General features: G+C 34.1%; 1 protein-coding gene across 1 annotated transcript in view; it reads left to right on the forward strand.

Annotated features, from left to right (window-relative positions):
* Window positions 1–18364, forward strand: part of RNF180 (ring finger protein 180) — a 287858-nt gene that overhangs the window by 56148 nt on the left and 213346 nt on the right. The window contains exons 3-5 of the mRNA XM_029219003.1: window positions 4180–4275; window positions 5895–6851; window positions 9690–9725. Coding sequence (XP_029074836.1) covers window positions 4180–4275; window positions 5895–6851; window positions 9690–9725 — 1089 coding nt within the window. The remainder of the gene's footprint in view (window positions 1–4179; window positions 4276–5894; window positions 6852–9689; window positions 9726–18364) is intronic.

Below are 18364 nucleotides of genomic sequence, written 5' to 3' on the forward strand. Positions count from 1 at the left end.
TTCATGGCCCTAAGTGGAATTCCAAAAGTCATTGTTATTTTTTTTCTCCTGTTTGTAAGATACCTGGTTTTTCTTGATGCATTCTTTTGTCATTGAATTTCAGCAATTTTATTAAGAGCCATGGTTTCCTTTGTGTTTACACTGAGGATCCCTGAGCTTCTTGAATCTATAGGCCTTTGGAAAATTTGGCCATGATTTATTCTATTGTCCTGTCTTTTCTCCATTTACATGTATGTTAGACTGTTTGATGTTTCCCAAAAGTCACTGAGATTTTGTTCATTGATTTCCACATTTTTTTTCTTTCTATGCTTGGTTTTTTCATTATTTTTTATATGTTCAGGTTTTCTTCTGCAGTATCTAATTTGCAGTTAAGTGAAATTTTTAATTTCAGAAAAGTTTTTTCTCTAGATATATCATTCATTTGGTATTAAGACAATTTATCTTTTCATTATACTCATGTTTTTCTTTTAATACTTGAAAATATTTGTCATAGCTGGTTTAATGTCTGTTTATGCAATAATATCCACTTTGGGGGGGTATATTTCTATTGATCAATTTTTCTCCTGGTTGTGGGTCACATGTTTGGTGTTTGTGGGGTTTTTTTGTACATATCTAATAATTTTTCTTGTAGGTTGGACATTTAGATTTAACATTATTGAGTGTCTGGATATTATTGTCTTCCTTTAAAGGGTGTTTTAGCAGGCATATAAGTTATTTGTGATTGAACTTCATTCTTTGGAGGCTTATTTTTAAGATTTGCTAGGGTTGCTTTTTAGTACCCTTTACTCTTGGGCTAATTTAGCCCTACTTTTAAGGCAGAACTCTTCTGGAATCTCTCCTAAAGACCCCATAAGTTCATTGAGATCTTTCTACTCTGGCTGCTTGGAACTTGAACATCTTCCCAGCCTTGCTGTGAGCACTGTGTGAATAGTTATGTTTACAGCTCACTAGAAGATGTCTTTTCCTTGGTAAATTTTCTTTATCTGGTTCTCTGATATCTCACCCTACATATGTCCATATTGGTATTCAACCAAAAATTTAGAGGAATCACTATACAGATTTTTAGTACTTTTTTTCTATTTATAGGCCTCTCCTTGCCAGTACAGTGTCTTGCAAATTCTAGCCATTTAGCCTCTACAGACTCTGAGCTCCATCTTAAATCATCAAGGCTGCTGTACACTAATTGGGTTCCTCCTCCCCACACCAAGGTTCTAAAAGTTCCCCCAGGCAGAAATCCACGTTATTTTTAGGCTTACCTCATTTATTTTCCTTCTCTGAGGGATCACAGTCCTTTGCTTTCTTTTGTCTAATGTCTTAAAATAATACTTTAATATATTTTGCCTAGTTTTATCAGTTTTAATAGTGAGAGCATGTCTGATACCACTTACTCCAGTATTGCCAGAACTAGAAGTAATCAATGTATTTTATTTTTATTTACATCAATTTTTAAATAAATATTATATAAGTGTAATTTAATATATTCTCCCATTAAAACAATTATGGAAAATTTAGTTTCCTTTTAGTAACTTTCCTAATCTTAGGCTTCTTTCATTCTTCAAATCTAGCCAGTGATATCAGCTTGGTACACAGCCTGTAAGGTACTTTTTCTATCCATTTATATACGTATGTTTCCATAGAAAAGTTGTAATATTGGTTTTCTTTAGGTTGTATATGCTTTTAGTATCGTAATTCAGAGTATATTTAGTTCTCTTTCACTTGATTTAAAAAAACAGTGTGTGTTAGAGGTGTACCATATTATTAAAACAAATCTATTTCATATTCTTTATATGTTGATATAGTTAATATATTAAATAATGTAATATTTTTATATGGTAATATTTTCAGCAAGAATAGAGATTGGTCCTTCGTAGCTCATCTTCTGGACATATCGCAAATGCTTTCCATTTTTTTCCAGGCCTTTCCAGCCACATTTTCAGAAATTTTGCCCTATTTCTCTCTGCCCCAAGTACTCCTCTTGCCTGGAGACGGACAGACTTCACATCCACCCCTAATAGTTGCCCAGGGCCCTTTTTTGCTTCTATTGTCCACAGCTTTGGCATGGGCCATTCTTTGTGTTGTTCTCATCTGTTATGTACTTGAATACAGTATATGCTCTTGTTTCCCTCATTAATCTCTCAAAGGTTCCTTACAATTTTTGGTCCATTGAAATCTCCCCATCCATATTTTCTCATTCATCTATTGATTCCTTTTTTTGAAAAATATTTTGTAGGTTCTGTGGTTTGATAGGGAGTATAGGCTGGAATATGTACTCACTTTGCTATCTTAAAACCAAGAATTACATTTCTCTCTGCCTGAATTTTCACTGTATCATTTTATCATAATCTAGAATAAGATTAAACCTTTGTATGTTTGCCTAACACTCTTGTGAATAGACATGTATTAGGGAGCAGTAGTAGATGCTTTGAGCTAGATGTTTGAGCTAGAGAGTATTCCTAGCATCTCCTCTTCTGTTCCTAACTTTACTTCTGTTCAGTAATATCCTCTTCATATTGCCATGCACTTTCCTGGCCCTCATTATTCTTGTATTGACATGGGAAGTTCCATTTGTTAACCAGAATTGGAGTTTAGGCATCATGAATAAAACTGTAAAGTTTCTCTTTGGGCAACTATAAACCCTTCCCAACAGATTTTCTATTTGCCATTGAAATATTTTCAACCCATGTTGCAAATTTTTAAAACATTAGAATTGGAAATTTTTAAACCTTTTAACAAAAGTTTTCTTTCACCGTTATAATCTTGAATTTGGTTTAGCACTAATTATTATTTTGGCATATAAGATACTGCTGTATACAATATACAAAATAATGAAATGTGATCTAACCTATAACAGTAGCTCAAGTCCCTTCCACTTTTAATTTATATTTTGATTTTTTGGGCTCCTGACCAAAGTTAGATTAACATGACTTCTTTATAGATCTTTCCAATATGTAAATAAATAACACTGAAACTTTTTGTCTACACTGGGCAACAATTTAGTACCTTAGGATCTACTGATGGAGGAGAAAAATGATGTAACGTCCAGAGGAACCATCCTGGGATATTAAACAAAAATTCTGGGTGATCCTGGCTCTAAGTCACAATCTAATGTAGATTTTTCAGTGAAAATTTCTTAAAGAGATTCAGTCCTTTTTCGTTCATAGTACTGTGAATACAAACTTCTAAGTCATGCTTAATAATTTCCTTGTTGTTTGTTACTTTGTTATAACCTGATTATAGTAACTAGTAGTGCAACCACTTTGGAAATATAAAAGAGAACTATTCTTTGGCAACTTGCAGAGCTACTTCTGTTTAAAATCTGATCCTGGGAATGGATATATGGACAGGAGCCTACCCTTGTGCTGTTCTTGTCAATCAGCCCTTTCTGTCATTTCACAGAATGAAATTCTGTAGACCCAGAAGGGACCTGAGCAGTTATGTAGCAGTGTTTTATGGGAAAAGAAACAGAGAGCCAGAGAGGTAAAGCAGCTGTCCTGCCATCACAGAGGTAGTAAAGAACCACATATCTTCACCCTGGCCTGCCCTGAATTTTTTTGACATGTTGAGAAGTCATCGTGTCTCAACTATATATCACATTTATTTCTACAAACATACTTCAAAAGGCTAAAATTGTCTCTTTTTGAAATTTTTGTTGTACTTACACAGCTGAAATTTAGTCAAAGCCTTTCTAGCTCCCTGTACAATTATTCCTCTTCTCCCATTCTCTTAAACTTTTCTTGAGCATCTTGATAGAGAATACAGCAACTCCTTTATTCTGTCATTAGAATCCAGACAGAATCAGAGATTGAAGGCTGGGGAAAGTTGTCATGAATGGTAGTATTTTTACTCACACACAGAAAAAATAGGGCACCAGATTTGTCCATTCAGTAACTTTCTGCTCAATTTTTAATTTAATTTGATGAACTCAATGAAATGGAGGAATCTTTTTGTTGTTGTTGTTTGTTTTTTTTTTTGGTCAATTTAAACGTGGCTATTCCCTGAAGAAAACACCTTTTCTTTCTGGGTTTGTCTCTTTGGCAATGGGAGTAAGGAGAGGAGGGCAGCATGTATTTCCTTCCTATCTAAAATTGAAAGTATTTTTTTGTGTTTTACTCAAACATGAATTTTGTGTAATAAATTCTGAACTAGTCATGACTAATATCATGCATTTTGATATAACAGGATAGACATGATTCAGCTGATGATCAAAATATTTGTCATGTGTGGCATATGGATGTAGAAGCCCTTCCAGAATGGATACACTGCCTAATACAAAAAGTAAGTTCCATAGTTTCTGAGTAAAATTAGGAATATACTACCTTCAGAAAGTTTTTGTCCTCATTTTAGAGCTATTTTTCTTGGATGCATTGTTTCAAGAGACATGAAAGGGTGTGTAACTTGATTACACTTACTGGTTTCTTCATTATTACTGGAGTGCTCTGAGTACTTTTATACCTCAGACTTTGCACTTGGTATTTCCCCTTCCTTGAATTCTCTTCCCACAACTACTCACCTGTTTCTTCATTTCCTTAGGTCTTTATTCTCAGTGAGGCATTGCCTAGCCAGTCTATCAGCTGCCTCTCCCCCCTATTACCACTCTCAACACTTCCTTTCTCCCTTCTCTACTTTGTATACCTATCTATGTTTTACACACACATTATAAGTGATATATAGAACTTTAAATATGCTTAAGTATATATGACATATATAAATTATTATACACATTCATATGCATATCCACATATGCATATATATACACACACACACAAAGGGCTTACTGATCTTGTTAGTTACCTAGCTCCTCTACTAGAATATAAACTCCATGAAGTCAGAAGTTTTTATATTTTGTTCATTATGTACTACATCCCCAGCACCTAGAACAGTACCTATTGAGTGAATGAAATATCCTATGTGTCTCATTACACAAATGTAAAATAAACTGGAAAATTAATTACTCTTATTGGCACAATCAGTATCAAAAAAACACTTTTAAGGATCCTTAATGAAATATTATGAGTAGGAATTCATCTTGTCAGTGTGGCATCATTATTTCTCATAATTCAAAACAGCTAAGTATTAGAAAAGTATAAGTAATATGACTTTTGGAACAATATAGTTGCCTTTCACCACTGACTAGCTTACTTTTTTTGTTAAAGAATAACTGAGCTAGATATCCCTTGCATCCATTCTCACATTGTAATGATTTCCTGGGAAAATGCCAGTGCACTGCTTATTAGTGTCCTGAACTTTAAAAAATGTATTAGGACACTGTAGATGTCCTACTATCTCTGTTGAAAAGATAACTTTAAGTTAGTTCATTATTAATTTGTAATCTGAATATAGAAAATGAAGTAACTGATGTATGCAACCAATATCTTTTGGTTGTATGTAAAAAGGCAGGAAGAGCTTTATTCTGTTGGTTGGGTAAAGTTCCCTCCCACAGTGCTTGGTATGCAAGAAGTGTATCAAAACAGACACTTTTCTGTGAGATTTTACTTGCAAATTAAGCTCTGTAGACTGATTTGCTTCCTGGTTCCATAGTGTATTTTTCTTTTCATTAGTTCACACTGTATCCATATTCAGCCTATTGTTTAAGAGACTTTTAGAATTCTTAGGAGTATCGTTTAGACGGGTGTGATGTGCAATATGTTATCATTCTAGACCTTTGGAGCTTCTTATCTCTATTTATTGGAAGGCTTGTTTCCATCTGGTAGACTGTTTTGTCTACTAATCAGAAAACAGAATGCTGGCCTTTTCTGTGGCATAGAAAACTTTCATGTGGTCGGCTTTAAAAGCAAACAAACAAACAATAAAACCACAAACAAAAAAACAGCTCACATTCTCTTTGGTTACTTTACAAAGAAAGAATTGTTTTTATTTTCCTTTATTACCTGTAGGCCCAGTGGACAGTTGGAAAACTGAATTGCCCTTTCTGTGGGGCCCGTTTAGGGGGCTTTAATTTTGTCAGCACTCCAAAATGTTCCTGTGGCCAGCTTGCAGCTGTACATCTCTCCAAAAGCCGGACCGATTATCAGCCAACACGGTCAGGCCGACTAATGAGACCCTCGCTGAAATACTTGTCACATCCTAGAGTTCAGTCAGGTTGTGACAAGGAAACTCTGCTGACAGGTGACGCCTCCAAAAACAGAAATCACGGGCTTTTAAACATGGCCCAAAATAATAATGGTCCTGGAAGATTAACGGAAGCACTCTGCCTGGAGGTACGGTCAACGTATTTCAAGATGAAGAACAAAAAACTACTCTTCAAAGCAGATCCAAAATGTCAGCTTTTTGTTCCGCAGCTTGTGACTGGCAGATGCACTACGAAAGCTTTTCATAGAAAATCACATAGCTTGGATCTGGACATCAGTGAGAAACTGACTTTATTACCCACTTTATATGAAATCCATAGTAAGACTACTGTGTATCCCAGGCTAAATGAAACGCAGCCTATTGACCTTTCGGGCTTGCCTTTAGAATCGAGTAAAAATAACCGTTCCTTTCAGATTTCATCCAGTTTTGATCCTAATATGCTGCTGCAAAGATTTTCAGTGACTCCCCGTGAGACCCAGACACAAAGAGGAGGAGAATTTCAGTGTGGTCTAGAAGCTTCTGCAGTGTACTCTGGCCATGCTAGTTCTAACAACCTGACTTTCCTGATGGACCTGCCCTCAGCTGGCAGGAGCACACTGGAGGCCCCAGACCAGGAAGAGCACCTCTCTCCTCTGGACTTCCTGCACTCAGGCAGTTTTTCATTGGGTGCCATTAATCAGAGGCTCAGTAAGAGAGAAAAGAGCAAGCTGAAGAATCTGAGACGGAAACAACGAAGGCATGAAAGATGGCTGCAGAAGCAGGTAATTTTTAAAAGAGTTTACTAAAAATTCTGTATTATAAATGTCAGGCTTTGGGGAGAGGAGCTAACTTTGAGTTACCTATATTATAAAAACTTGATTTGAGTGATTTTTGAAATGACATTTCTCCCAAGTGAACTTAATGATCATGTAGCTCTATTATAACTGACATGTATAACCATGTCTCTGTGCTTACACATGTTCAGAAAATGCCCTTTTGTGAAGTTTTTCCCAATTTTGCTAATATTTTATAGGAACATTCATCTCATGATATTGAGACTAGGTTGTCATACACATTTTAAATATATTCATGTTAGGATTGTTTTGCAGTGCTGTTTTTTCAGGTTAAATTGAAACAAAAATGTTTCCCTAAGTAAATCCAATGTAGTGACAAATTCATTCACTTTCATTACATTTAGTTTAAATGGATATTTTCAAGGAGCCCTGTTTAATTATGTGCCCACATGAGCCAGATATGGTTAACTGTGCTAAACTGTGAAAATTATCTAAAGGATAATTGACCCTTACTATAATTTTATAGGAGAGGGTGTTTCTCTGTGGTTTGAACTCCTATACCTATATTGATACGTTCAGGGGTGGGGTGTGTGAAGGAAACCAATATTAGGCACTGAGGAAACCAATTAAAACCAGTGGATGAGGTGCTTATGAAAATTTAGAAGTTTGAGGACCAGCTTATTTCTGTATAAACTATTTTTGCAAATTGCCTTCATTATTTGGTCATAATAGATAGCAGTCCTTATTAATTAGTATATTGAATATTAACAGTGTCCTCAGAGCTAAAATACAGAAAGCTACAACTTTACATAATAGTTTATTCTTAGTTAAGCAAACTCATTATTGTTTATGATTCTAGTCATGGACTGAATAAAATAAAATTACTGCATTAAGTGCCTCAATCATGTTAGGTAATTTTCATCTTTTGGTTAGATAGTATAAGTAATTGTTTTTGTATTTTTGACTGGGTTCTGAGAAAAGCATTTCAATTTGGTTTCTTTGCAAGTGATGGTGTAATGTGACATCAAAGCATATACTGTAGGATGTAAAAAAGAATATGTTTTAGCACCATTATAATATACTTTATAGTTTAACTTATCAAAGCTGTAAAATTCAAAAATTTTATTGAAAATTTGACTTAAACCTAGATAAATTGGAGATGATCATATGTTAAGTGAACAGAACAGATACCTTAAAAACAATGTGGAGTGTTCTAAAATAATTCTCTTAACAAATAGTTCAAAGAAGTATGAAAATTATACTTGTTCTGTGCTGTAAATATGCAAATAACATTTTTACAATTTTCAAAATGTGTATAATTCTTAGGCTAGGTACTTCTGAAAACCTGTTATATTTTTAATCATTTTCTAGCATAGGAACACTCTTTTTCACACAGATGAAAGCAAAGTAAGACCAAAATTAATGGTCCTCTTTTTTTTTTTTGATAAGGTTGCTTTTATTCATTCACACACATGTGATTTAACCAATCTGCTTAGCTAACTGATCGAGGTGAATGAGTCTTAGTCAGACCTGTGACAAGTCAGTACAGGAATGATATGGTGGGATCCTAATAGGTTTGGTTGATTGCACAGGAGCTACAGGCAAACAAATGCCCAATGTGTTCTTAGCAAAGAAAATCTAAAAACAGGTAGCAGCATAGAAATGACATGAATTCACAGTGTGAGTACACACTGTGGTTTGAGTCAGAAGGAAGAAGAATTTTTAATAGTTTTACTAATTCAAGGAAAAGGATAAGTCCTAGGAAGAGTTGATATTCGAGAAAAATTAATGGCTTATCTATTCAGCTTGTTTAATGTTTAATAAAGATTAGTTGATTCTAAAACAGATATCAGATATCTGTTTTGTATATCATGCCTTTGGGTAATGACTTCCAAACAGATCCTGCCCCTTTTTTAATGAGAAAGATATGCATACAAGATATAAAGAAAAAGTTACCTATTATTAATGGTAATCTTTTTAAAGTTTAAAATAATTGGTTGGGATATCTAGATTTCTGACTTTCATTTGACATTTTAAATTTTTTTGTGTGTAAACTAGACATCTTTCTGTGGCAGATACCATGACAGAAAATGTTAATGATGCTACAAAAAGTTACTCAGATTTTTGAAGCTTAGGGATGTAAATGAGATTATTGTTAAAGCAGAAACTACAGCCAGTTTTCAGTGTTTTTGTTCAGCAAATGTTAATTGAGCATCTACTTTGGGGAAAGAGTGCTGAGCAAACCCTTTTTTTATTCAACACAGTCTTTTTGGTTTTGGTTTTCTTTTTTAATTATCATGCAATAAAGTTGATTTATTCTTGGCATACAGCATTATAATTTAAACATATGTATAGATTCATATAACAACCACCACAGTGGGGGTCCAGAACAGTTCCATCAGCCCCACCCCAAATTTCCCTTGTGCCTTCATAATTGTGCCATGATTATATCTTTATAATCACACCCTTGTCCCATCCCTAATTCCTGAAGACCACTGATCTGTTCTCCATTACTTTAGTTTGTCTTTTTGATAATTTTATAAAATAATGTAATGTTATAAAATTAGAACACATAGTATATAATGTTTTGAGACTGGCTTCTTTTACTCAGCATAATTACCTGTGAGATTCATCCAAGTTGTTGCATATATCTCTAGTTTGTTATTCTTATTCCTTAGTAGTATTCCATTGTATGAGTGAACCACAGTTTATCCATTTACTTGTTGAGCAGAGGTAGGTTATTCCAGGTTTTGGCAATTATGAATAGAGCTGTTATAAACATTCATGTACAGGTTTTTGTGTGAACCTAAGCTTTCATTTCTCTAGGGTAAATGTCCAGGAGTGGGATTGCTGGATCATATGGTAAGTAACTGTCAAATTGTTTTTCTGAATGGCTATACTATTTTGTATTCCAAGCAGCAATGTATGAGAGTTCCTTTTGCAGTGTATCCTCACAAACACCTGGTACTCTTAAAATATTGACATTAATAGATACATAATGGTATCACATTTTGGTTTTAGTTTGCATTTCCCTAATGACATTTCCCTAATGATGTTCACCATTTTTCAAGTGCTTATTTTGCCATTTATATATATTGTTTAGTGAAGTATCTTTTCAAATCTTTTAGTCATTTTCTTAATTGGGTTGTGTTCTTTGTGTTGAATTTTGAAAGTTCTTTATATACTTTGGATGTATGTCCTTTATTGAGTATGTGATTTGTAAAGATTATCTCCCAGTCTGTAGCTTGTACTTTTATTCTCTCAGAAAGAATTTTTTTTTCCTATAGAAGAAACATTTAATTTTGATGAAGTCCAGTTTCTCAAATTTATTTTTAATGGATCGTGCTTTTGGTGTCCTATCTAAGAACTCTTTGCCTAACCCTAGGTTATGAAGATTTTCTCCTATGGTTTCTTATAAAAGTTATATAGTTTTGTTTTATATTGAGAATTATGACTCATTTTGAGTTTTTTTTTAATAAGGTGTGCGATTTAGGTTGAGGTCCCTTGTTTTGCATAGAGATGCTTGATTCTTCCAGAACTATTTGTTGAAAACACTGTCCTTTCTCCGTTGAAATGCTTTTTCAGCTTTGTCAGAAATCAACTGGCTCTATATGTGTGGTCTTTTTCTGGACTCTGTATTCTGTTCAGTTTATTTCTCTGTCTCTCCCTTTGCCAATAGACGTCTTTCTTGTTTATTGTAGCTTTATACTAAGTCATTAAAATAGGGTACTGTGATTCCTCCAACTTTAGTTTTCATTTTCAAAATTGTTTTATTCTAGTTCCTTTGCCTTTCCATATAAAATTTAGAATCAACATTTTTATCTTTACAAAAAATAGATCAACTTGGGGAGAACCAAAATCTTTACTGTGTTTATTTTTCGAGTCCATGAACATGATATGTCTCTCCTTTTATTTAGGTCTTTGATTTCTTTCATCAGTATTTTGCAGTTTTCAGCATTCAGAATGTGTGCATATACTGTTAGATTTATACCTAAGTATGTACTTTTTCTGTTATTGTTAGTTTAAAAAATTGTTTTGATTTATAATTGTATTTCGCTAGTTTACAGAAACATAATTGATTTTCTTTTGACTTTATATCTTGTGCTGTTGATAGTATAGATCTTTGACATCTCTTGTCAGATTTATCCCTAAGTATTTTTATTTTTATACTATTGGTAAATAGTATTATTTTATTAAGTCTTAATTTCCATTTGTTCATGAATAATATATAGAAATATAATTGATTTTTGGTGTTGATCTTATATCTTACAGCCTTTCTAATTTTACCTATCAGGAATAGCAGGGGTTTTGTAGATTTCACTGGGTTTTCTACTTAGGTGATCATGTCTGCACATAAAAACAGTCTTACTTCTTCCTTTCCAATTTGATTATTTTTTGTGTGTGTTATTGAGTGAGCTAGAACATCTAGTAGAGTGTTGAGTAGAAGTGATGAGAGCAGCTATCCTTGTCTTTTTCCTGATGTTAGGAGGAAAGCACTCAGTCTTTCACCATTAAGTATTATGTTAGGTATGGGTTTTAGGTAGATGCCCTTTATCAGGCTGAGGAAGTTTTTTCTATTCCTAGTTTGCTGAAAGTTTTATCATGAGTGGATGTTGAATTTTGTTAAATGCTTTTTCCGTATCAACTGATATGATTATGTGTTTTTAATGTGAATATTAAGTGATTATCAGATATTGAGCCAGTGTTTCATTCCCACAGTATAAATACTTTGTTATGTTGTATTTTTCTTTCTGTATATTGCTGGATACTACTTGCCAGTATTTTTTGAGTTTGTTTTTTTGCCTCTGTACATGAAGGATATTATCCTGATGCTTACTCTATTTTTGTACAGTGTTTTTCTGATTTGATATCATGGTAGTGCTGGCCTTATAAAATGAATTAAGAATTGTTCTTTCCTGTTGTGTTTTATGGAAAATATTGTGAAGAATTAATATTACTTTTTCTTAAATATTTGGTAATGAAACTACCTGGGCCTGGAGGTTTTGGGAGTGGGGGTGGGTGAAAGAGGTGAATTTAACTATGAATTCAGTTTCTTTAATGTTTATAGGACAATTCAGGTTGTCTATTTCATATTGGATAATAGGACAATTCAGGTTGTCTATTTCATATTGGATAATTTTGGTAGTTGTTTTCAATGAATTATCTAAGTTGTTGAAAATATGTGTGTAGAATGTTCATAGTATTCCCTTATTATCCCTTTAATGTCTGTTGGGTCTGTAATGATATCCCCTTTTCAATCCTGATAATAGCAATTTGTGTCTCATCTCTCCTTCTCTCCCCCGCTCCCCTCCCCTCTTGCTTTTAGTTTTGCTAGAGGTTTATCAATTTTACTGATCTTTTCAAAGAACCAGTTTTTGATTTCAATAATTTTTTTCTATTACTTTTTGTTTTCAAAGTCATTGATTTCTGGTCTTACTTTTATTACTGACTTCCTTCTGCTTGCTTTGACTTTATTTTCCTTTCTCTTATAAAATATTTTTAATGGGAGAAACTTAAGTTTTCGATTGCAAATCCTTTTTTATCTCATCTAAGCATTTATTGCTATAAATTTCCCTTTAGTTACTGCATGAGCTACAACCCATGACTTTTATGTTGTGTTTTTAATTCAGTTCAAACTGTTTTCTGATTTCCTTTGAGACTTTTGTTGGCCCACGTAGTTTGTCTAAGTGGCTAGTATAATCATGCAAAGACTACTGAAATATTAGCATTCTGAGGAAATTTTAAAACTTCATCCTGTGGAAGAATATTTCTTTCTCTGGATTGAGAGAGCTGCCACTAGTATAGCTGTATAATATTTTAAAGTAATTCTATTTAAACATTTTGTGTGTCCTGCTGTGTTGACATTTCTTAACCTTGAGCTTATTTAATACGAATAAAAGAAAATGTCTCTTTAAAACCCACAGGAAACTATTGTGAAAAGAGTTTACCTTACATTTCTGTGGTATGTTGTGCATGAAAATATAAAATAATTGACCAAGTATCATGGTTTTTAATAAATCAATGAACCATCTACAATGATTATATTGCATTGTTCTGAGTTAACTAAATGAGTTAAGACTACTTGTATTATTACAAGGGTGTGATTTAGGCACTGGGGAGAATAGAGGTCAATAAATTATATTAAAGACCTACTCATGTGTGTTTACCTAGAGAAGATATGCATTTTCCACAAAGGCATAAGTTTCATTTTCCTGGATTTGCACATAGGGATAATTTTTCACAGATTTTGAAGGAGTCCACTTAATCTTTTATCACTTGATTTATCATGTTGAAATCATACACAAATCATATTCTAAATATATTTTTGGTTATCTTTTTAAAATAAAATTTTTCTGCTTCTGAATCATAATAGTAATTCATGTATTGAACAGTTATTCCCCATTTGTTCTGTTTCTAAAGAAGAAAATTAATGGTTTATTGAAACAAAAAGCTTCAGTAATGAAAATAACTAAAATTTTAATTAGATAACACATTTTACTGGAATTTTCCATTGTGTGTGTATATATATATATACACACACAAGCACCCACCACACACAATTCTTTATCTGTTCACCTCTTGATGGACACTTAGGTTGCTTTCATATCTTGGCTGTAGTATATATGCTGCTGTGAAGATTGGGGTGTGTGTATCTTTTTGAATTAGTGTTTTTGTTTTCTTCAGATATGTACCCAAGAATGGAATTGCTGGTTCATTTGGTAGTTTTATTTTTAGTTTTTTGAGAAACCTCCATACTGTTTTCCATGGTGCCTGCACCAATTTTCATTCCCAGCAGCAGTGCACTGAGGGTTCCCTTTTTTTTTTTTGGCGGTATGCGGGCCTCTCACTGTTGTGGCCTCTCCCGTTGCGGAGCACAGGCTCCGGACGCGCAGGCTCAGCGGCCATGGCTCACGGGCCCAGCCGCTCCACAGCATGTGGAATCTTCCCGGACCAGGGTACGAACCTGCGTCCCCTGCATCAGCAGGCGGACTCTCAACCACTGCGCCACCAGGGAAGCCCTGCGGGTTCCCTTTAATACACATCCTTGCTAACATGTGTTATTTATGGTCTTTTTGATGATAGCCATTCTGACAGGTGTGAGGTGATACCTCATTGTGGTTTTGATTTGTCTGATGATTAACAATGTTGAGCATTTTTCATGTGCCTGTTGGCCATCTGTATATCTTATTTGGAAAGATGTCTGTTCAGGTCTTCTGCCCACTTTTTGATTGGGTAGTTTTGTTTTGTTTTGTTGCGATACGCGGGCCTCTCACCGTTGTGGCCTCTCCTGTTGCGGAGCACAGGCTCCGGATGCACAGGCTCAGCGGCCATGGGTTACGGGCCCAGCTGCTCCATGGCATGTGGGATCTTCCCGGACCAGGGCACGAACCCGTGTCCCCTGCCTCGGCAGGCGGACTCTCAACCACTGCGCCACTTGGGAAACCCCAGTAGTTTTGTTTTTTGATATTGAGTTACATGAGCTGTTTATATATTTTGGATATTAACCCCTTATTGGTCAAATCATTTGCAAAATTTTTTTTCCTATTCAGTAGATTGTCTTTTCTTTTTTTTTTTTGATGGTTTCTTTTGCTATGCAAAAGCTTTTAAGTTTAATTAGGTCCTGTTTATTTTTGCTTTTATTTCTTTTGCCTTAGGAGACTGATCTCTCAGAATGTTACAATTTGTGTCAAAGAGTATTCTGCCTATGTTCTTTTCTAGGAGTTTTGGAGTTTAAAGTCATACATTTAGGTCTTTAATCCATTTTGAGTTTAATTTTGTATATGGTGTGAGAAAGTGTTCTAATTTCATTCTTTTACATGGATCAGTCCAGTTTTCCCAGCACCACTTGTTGAAGAGACTGTCTTTTCTCTATTGTATATTCTTGCATCCTTTGTGGTAGACCTTAGGTGCATGGGTTGATTTCTGGGCTCTTTATTCTGTTCTATTGATCTACATGTCTTTTTTTGTGTCAGTACCATTCTGTTTTGATTACTGTAGCTTTGTAGTATTGTCTGAAATCAGCTTTGCTCTTTTTTTTATCAAGATTGCTCTGGCAATTTGAGGTCTTTTGAGGTTCCATATAAATTTTAGGATTACTTGTTCTAGTTCTGTGAAAAATGTCATGGGTATTTTGTTAGGGATTGCATTAAATCAGTAGATTGCCTTGGGTAGTGTGGTAATTTTAATAATATTATTTCTTCCAATCCATGTACATGGGGTCTTTCCATTTATTTGTATCATCTTCAGTTTCTTTCTTCAGTGTTGCATGGTTTTCAGATTACAGGTCTTTAACCTCCTTGGTTAACTTTATTCCTAGGAATTTTACTCTTTTTGATGAAAATTTAAATAGAATTGTTTTCTTGCTTTCTCTCTCTGATAGTTCATTATTCGTGTATAGAAAAGAACAGATTTCTATATATTAATCTTGTATTCTACAACTTTACTGAATTCATTTATTAGTTCTTGTAGTTTTTGATGGAGACATTAGGATTTTCTATATATACTACCATGTGATCTGCAAATAATGACAGTTTTACTTCTTACCTTCTAATTTGGATGCCTTTTCTTTTCTTTTTTTTTTCTTGCCTGATTGCTTTGGCTAGAACGTCCAATACTATGTTAAAAAGGAGCAGTGAGAGTGGGCATCCTTGTCTTGTTCCTGATTTTAGAAGAAAAGCTTTTAGCTTTTTACTGTTGAATATGATGTTAGCTGTGGGTTTGTAATAAACAGCCTTTATTATGTTGAGATATGTGCCCTGTATACCTACTTTGATGAGAGTTTTTATCATGAATGGATGTTGTCAAATGCTTTTTCTGCATTTATTGAGATGATCGTGTGACTTTTATCCTTCACTTGGTTAATGTGGTGTGTCACATTGACTGATTTCTGGGTATTGAACCATCCTTGCACTCCTGGAATAAATCCAACTTGATCATGGTTTTTAATCCTTTTTATGTATCATTGAATATTTTGTTGAAGATTTTACATCTGTATTCATCAGAGATAAAGGCCTCTAATTTTGGTGTTTTTTTTTGTAGTTTTTTGGTCTGGTTTTGATATCAGGGTAATTATGGCCTTATAGAATGAATTTGGGAGTGTTCCCTCTTCTTCAGTTTTTTTGGAATAGTTTGAGAAAGATAGGTATTAGCTCTTACTTATATGTTGGCTGGAATTCCCCTGTAAAGCTATCTGGTTCTAGACTTTTGTTTGCTGGGAGTTTTTTTTTTTAACAAATTCAGTTTCACTACTAGTGATTGGTCTGTTCTGATTGTCTATTTCTTCTTGATTCAGTCTTTGAAGGTTGCATGTTTCTAGAAACTTGTCCATTTCTTCTAGGTTTTCCAGTTTGTTGGCATATAGCTGTAGTATTCTCTTATGATTTTTTGTGTCTCTGTCATATTGGATGTTATTTGTCCTTTTTCATGTCTTATTTTGTTTATTTGGGTCCTCTCTTTTATTGTTGTTGATGAGACTGTCTAAAGGCTTATCAACTTTATGTTTTCAAAAAAACAGGTCTTGGTTTCATTGGTTTTTCTTCTTTTTTGCCTCTATTTTATTTATATCCTTGCTAATCTCTGTTATTTCCTTCTTTCTGCTGATTTTATACTTTGTTTATACTTCTTTTTCTAATTACTTTAGATGGTAAGTTAGGTTGTTTAATTGAGATTTTTCTCATTTCTTGAAATAGACCTATATCATTATAAGCTTCCCTCTTAGAACTGCTTTTGCTGCATGCCATGGATTTTGGAAGGTTGTGGGGTTTTTTTCATTTGTCTCGAGGTATTTTCTGATTTTCTCTTTGATTTATCATTGACCCATTTTTTTTTTTTTAGTAGCATTTTTTTTAGTCTCCATGTATTTTTGTGTTGTTACCATTTTTCTTCCTGCAGTTAATTTCTGGTTTCATTCTGTGTTGCCAGAAAAAATACTTGGTATAATTTATATCCTCTTAAATTTGTTGAGACTTCTTTGTGGCAAAGCATGTGATATATCCTGGAGAATGTTCCATTTGCACTTGAAAAGAACGTGTTTTCTGCTGTGTTTGGTTGAAATGTCCTATAGATATCTATTAAGCCCAACTGGTCTAATGTGTCTTTTAGGACTACTTTTCCCGTATTGATTTTCCCATATTTCCCCTGTTGATTTTCTGTCTGAATGATCTCTCCAGTTATGTAAGTGGGTGGTTAAAGTCTCCTACTATGACTGTATTATTGTCAGTTTCTCTCTTTATGTCTGTTAATATTTGCTTTATATATGTAGATGCTCCTATTTTAGGTATGTATATGTTAGTGAGTTTTATATACAGTTTTTATATTGATTTCTTTATCATTATATAAAGCCCTTCTTTTTGTTATACACTTTGTTTTACTGTCTACTTTGTCTCATATGAGTATTGCTACCCCAGCATTCTTGTTGCTATTTACATGAAATATCTTTTTCCAGCCTCTCACTTTCAGACTATATGTATGTTTAGCTCAGAAGTGAGTCTCTTGTAGTCAGCAGATAGATGGCTCTTGTTATTTTTAACCAGTCAGCCCTCTCTGTGTCTTTTGATTGGAGCATTTAATCCACTTACATTTACAGTGATTTTTAATATGTAGGTAGTTACTGCCATTTTGTTACTTGTCTTCTGGTAGTTTTTGTAGTTCTTCTCTGTTCTTCTTTTAGTCTCTTCCCTTGTGGTTTAATTATTTTTTAGTGGTATGCTTATGTTCCTTTCTATCTGGTATTTGTATTTTTATTGTAGGTTTTTGATCTGTGGTTATCTTGGGGTTCATATATATTAATTAATATTTATATTTATTTTTCAAAACTGGTTGAAATTTAAGGTAAAACACATTCTAGAAGGTCTACATGTTTCACTGCCCTCCCCCACATTTTGGTTTTTTTTAACATCTTTATTGGAGTATAATTGATTTACAATGGTGTGTTGGTTTCTGCTTTATAACAAAGTGAATCAGTTATACATATACATATGTCCCCATATCTCTTCCCTCTTGCATCTCCCACCCTCGCACCCTCCCTATCCCACCCCCCTAGGTGGTCACAAAGCACCGAGCTGATCTCCCTGTGCTATGCGGCTGCTTCCCACTAGCTATCTATTTTACGTTTGGTAGTGTATCTATGTCCATGCCACTCTCTCATTTTGTCCCATCTTACCATTCCCTCTCCCCGTATCCTCAAGTCCATTCTCTAGTAAGTCTGCATCTTTATTGCCATCTTGCCCCTAGGTTCTTCTGACCAATTTTTTTTTCTTTTCTTTAGATTGCATATATATGTATTGCATACGTTATTTGTTTTTCTCTTTCTGACTTACATCACTCTGTATGACAGTCTCTAGGTCCATCCATCTCACTACAAATAACTCAGTTTCATTCCTTTTTATGGCTGAGTAATATTCTGTTGTATATATGTGCCACATCTTCTTTATCCATTCATCTGTTGATGGACACTTAGGTTGCTTCCATGTCCTGGCTATTGTAAATAGAGCTGCAATGAA

The sequence above is a fragment of the Monodon monoceros genome, unplaced genomic scaffold (assembly GCF_005190385.1).
Source record: "Monodon monoceros isolate NGI ecotype Baffin Bay Population unplaced genomic scaffold, NGI_Narwhal_1 Super_Scaffold_12, whole genome shotgun sequence".
In the NCBI taxonomy this organism is placed as follows: domain Eukaryota; kingdom Metazoa; phylum Chordata; class Mammalia; order Artiodactyla; family Monodontidae; genus Monodon; species Monodon monoceros.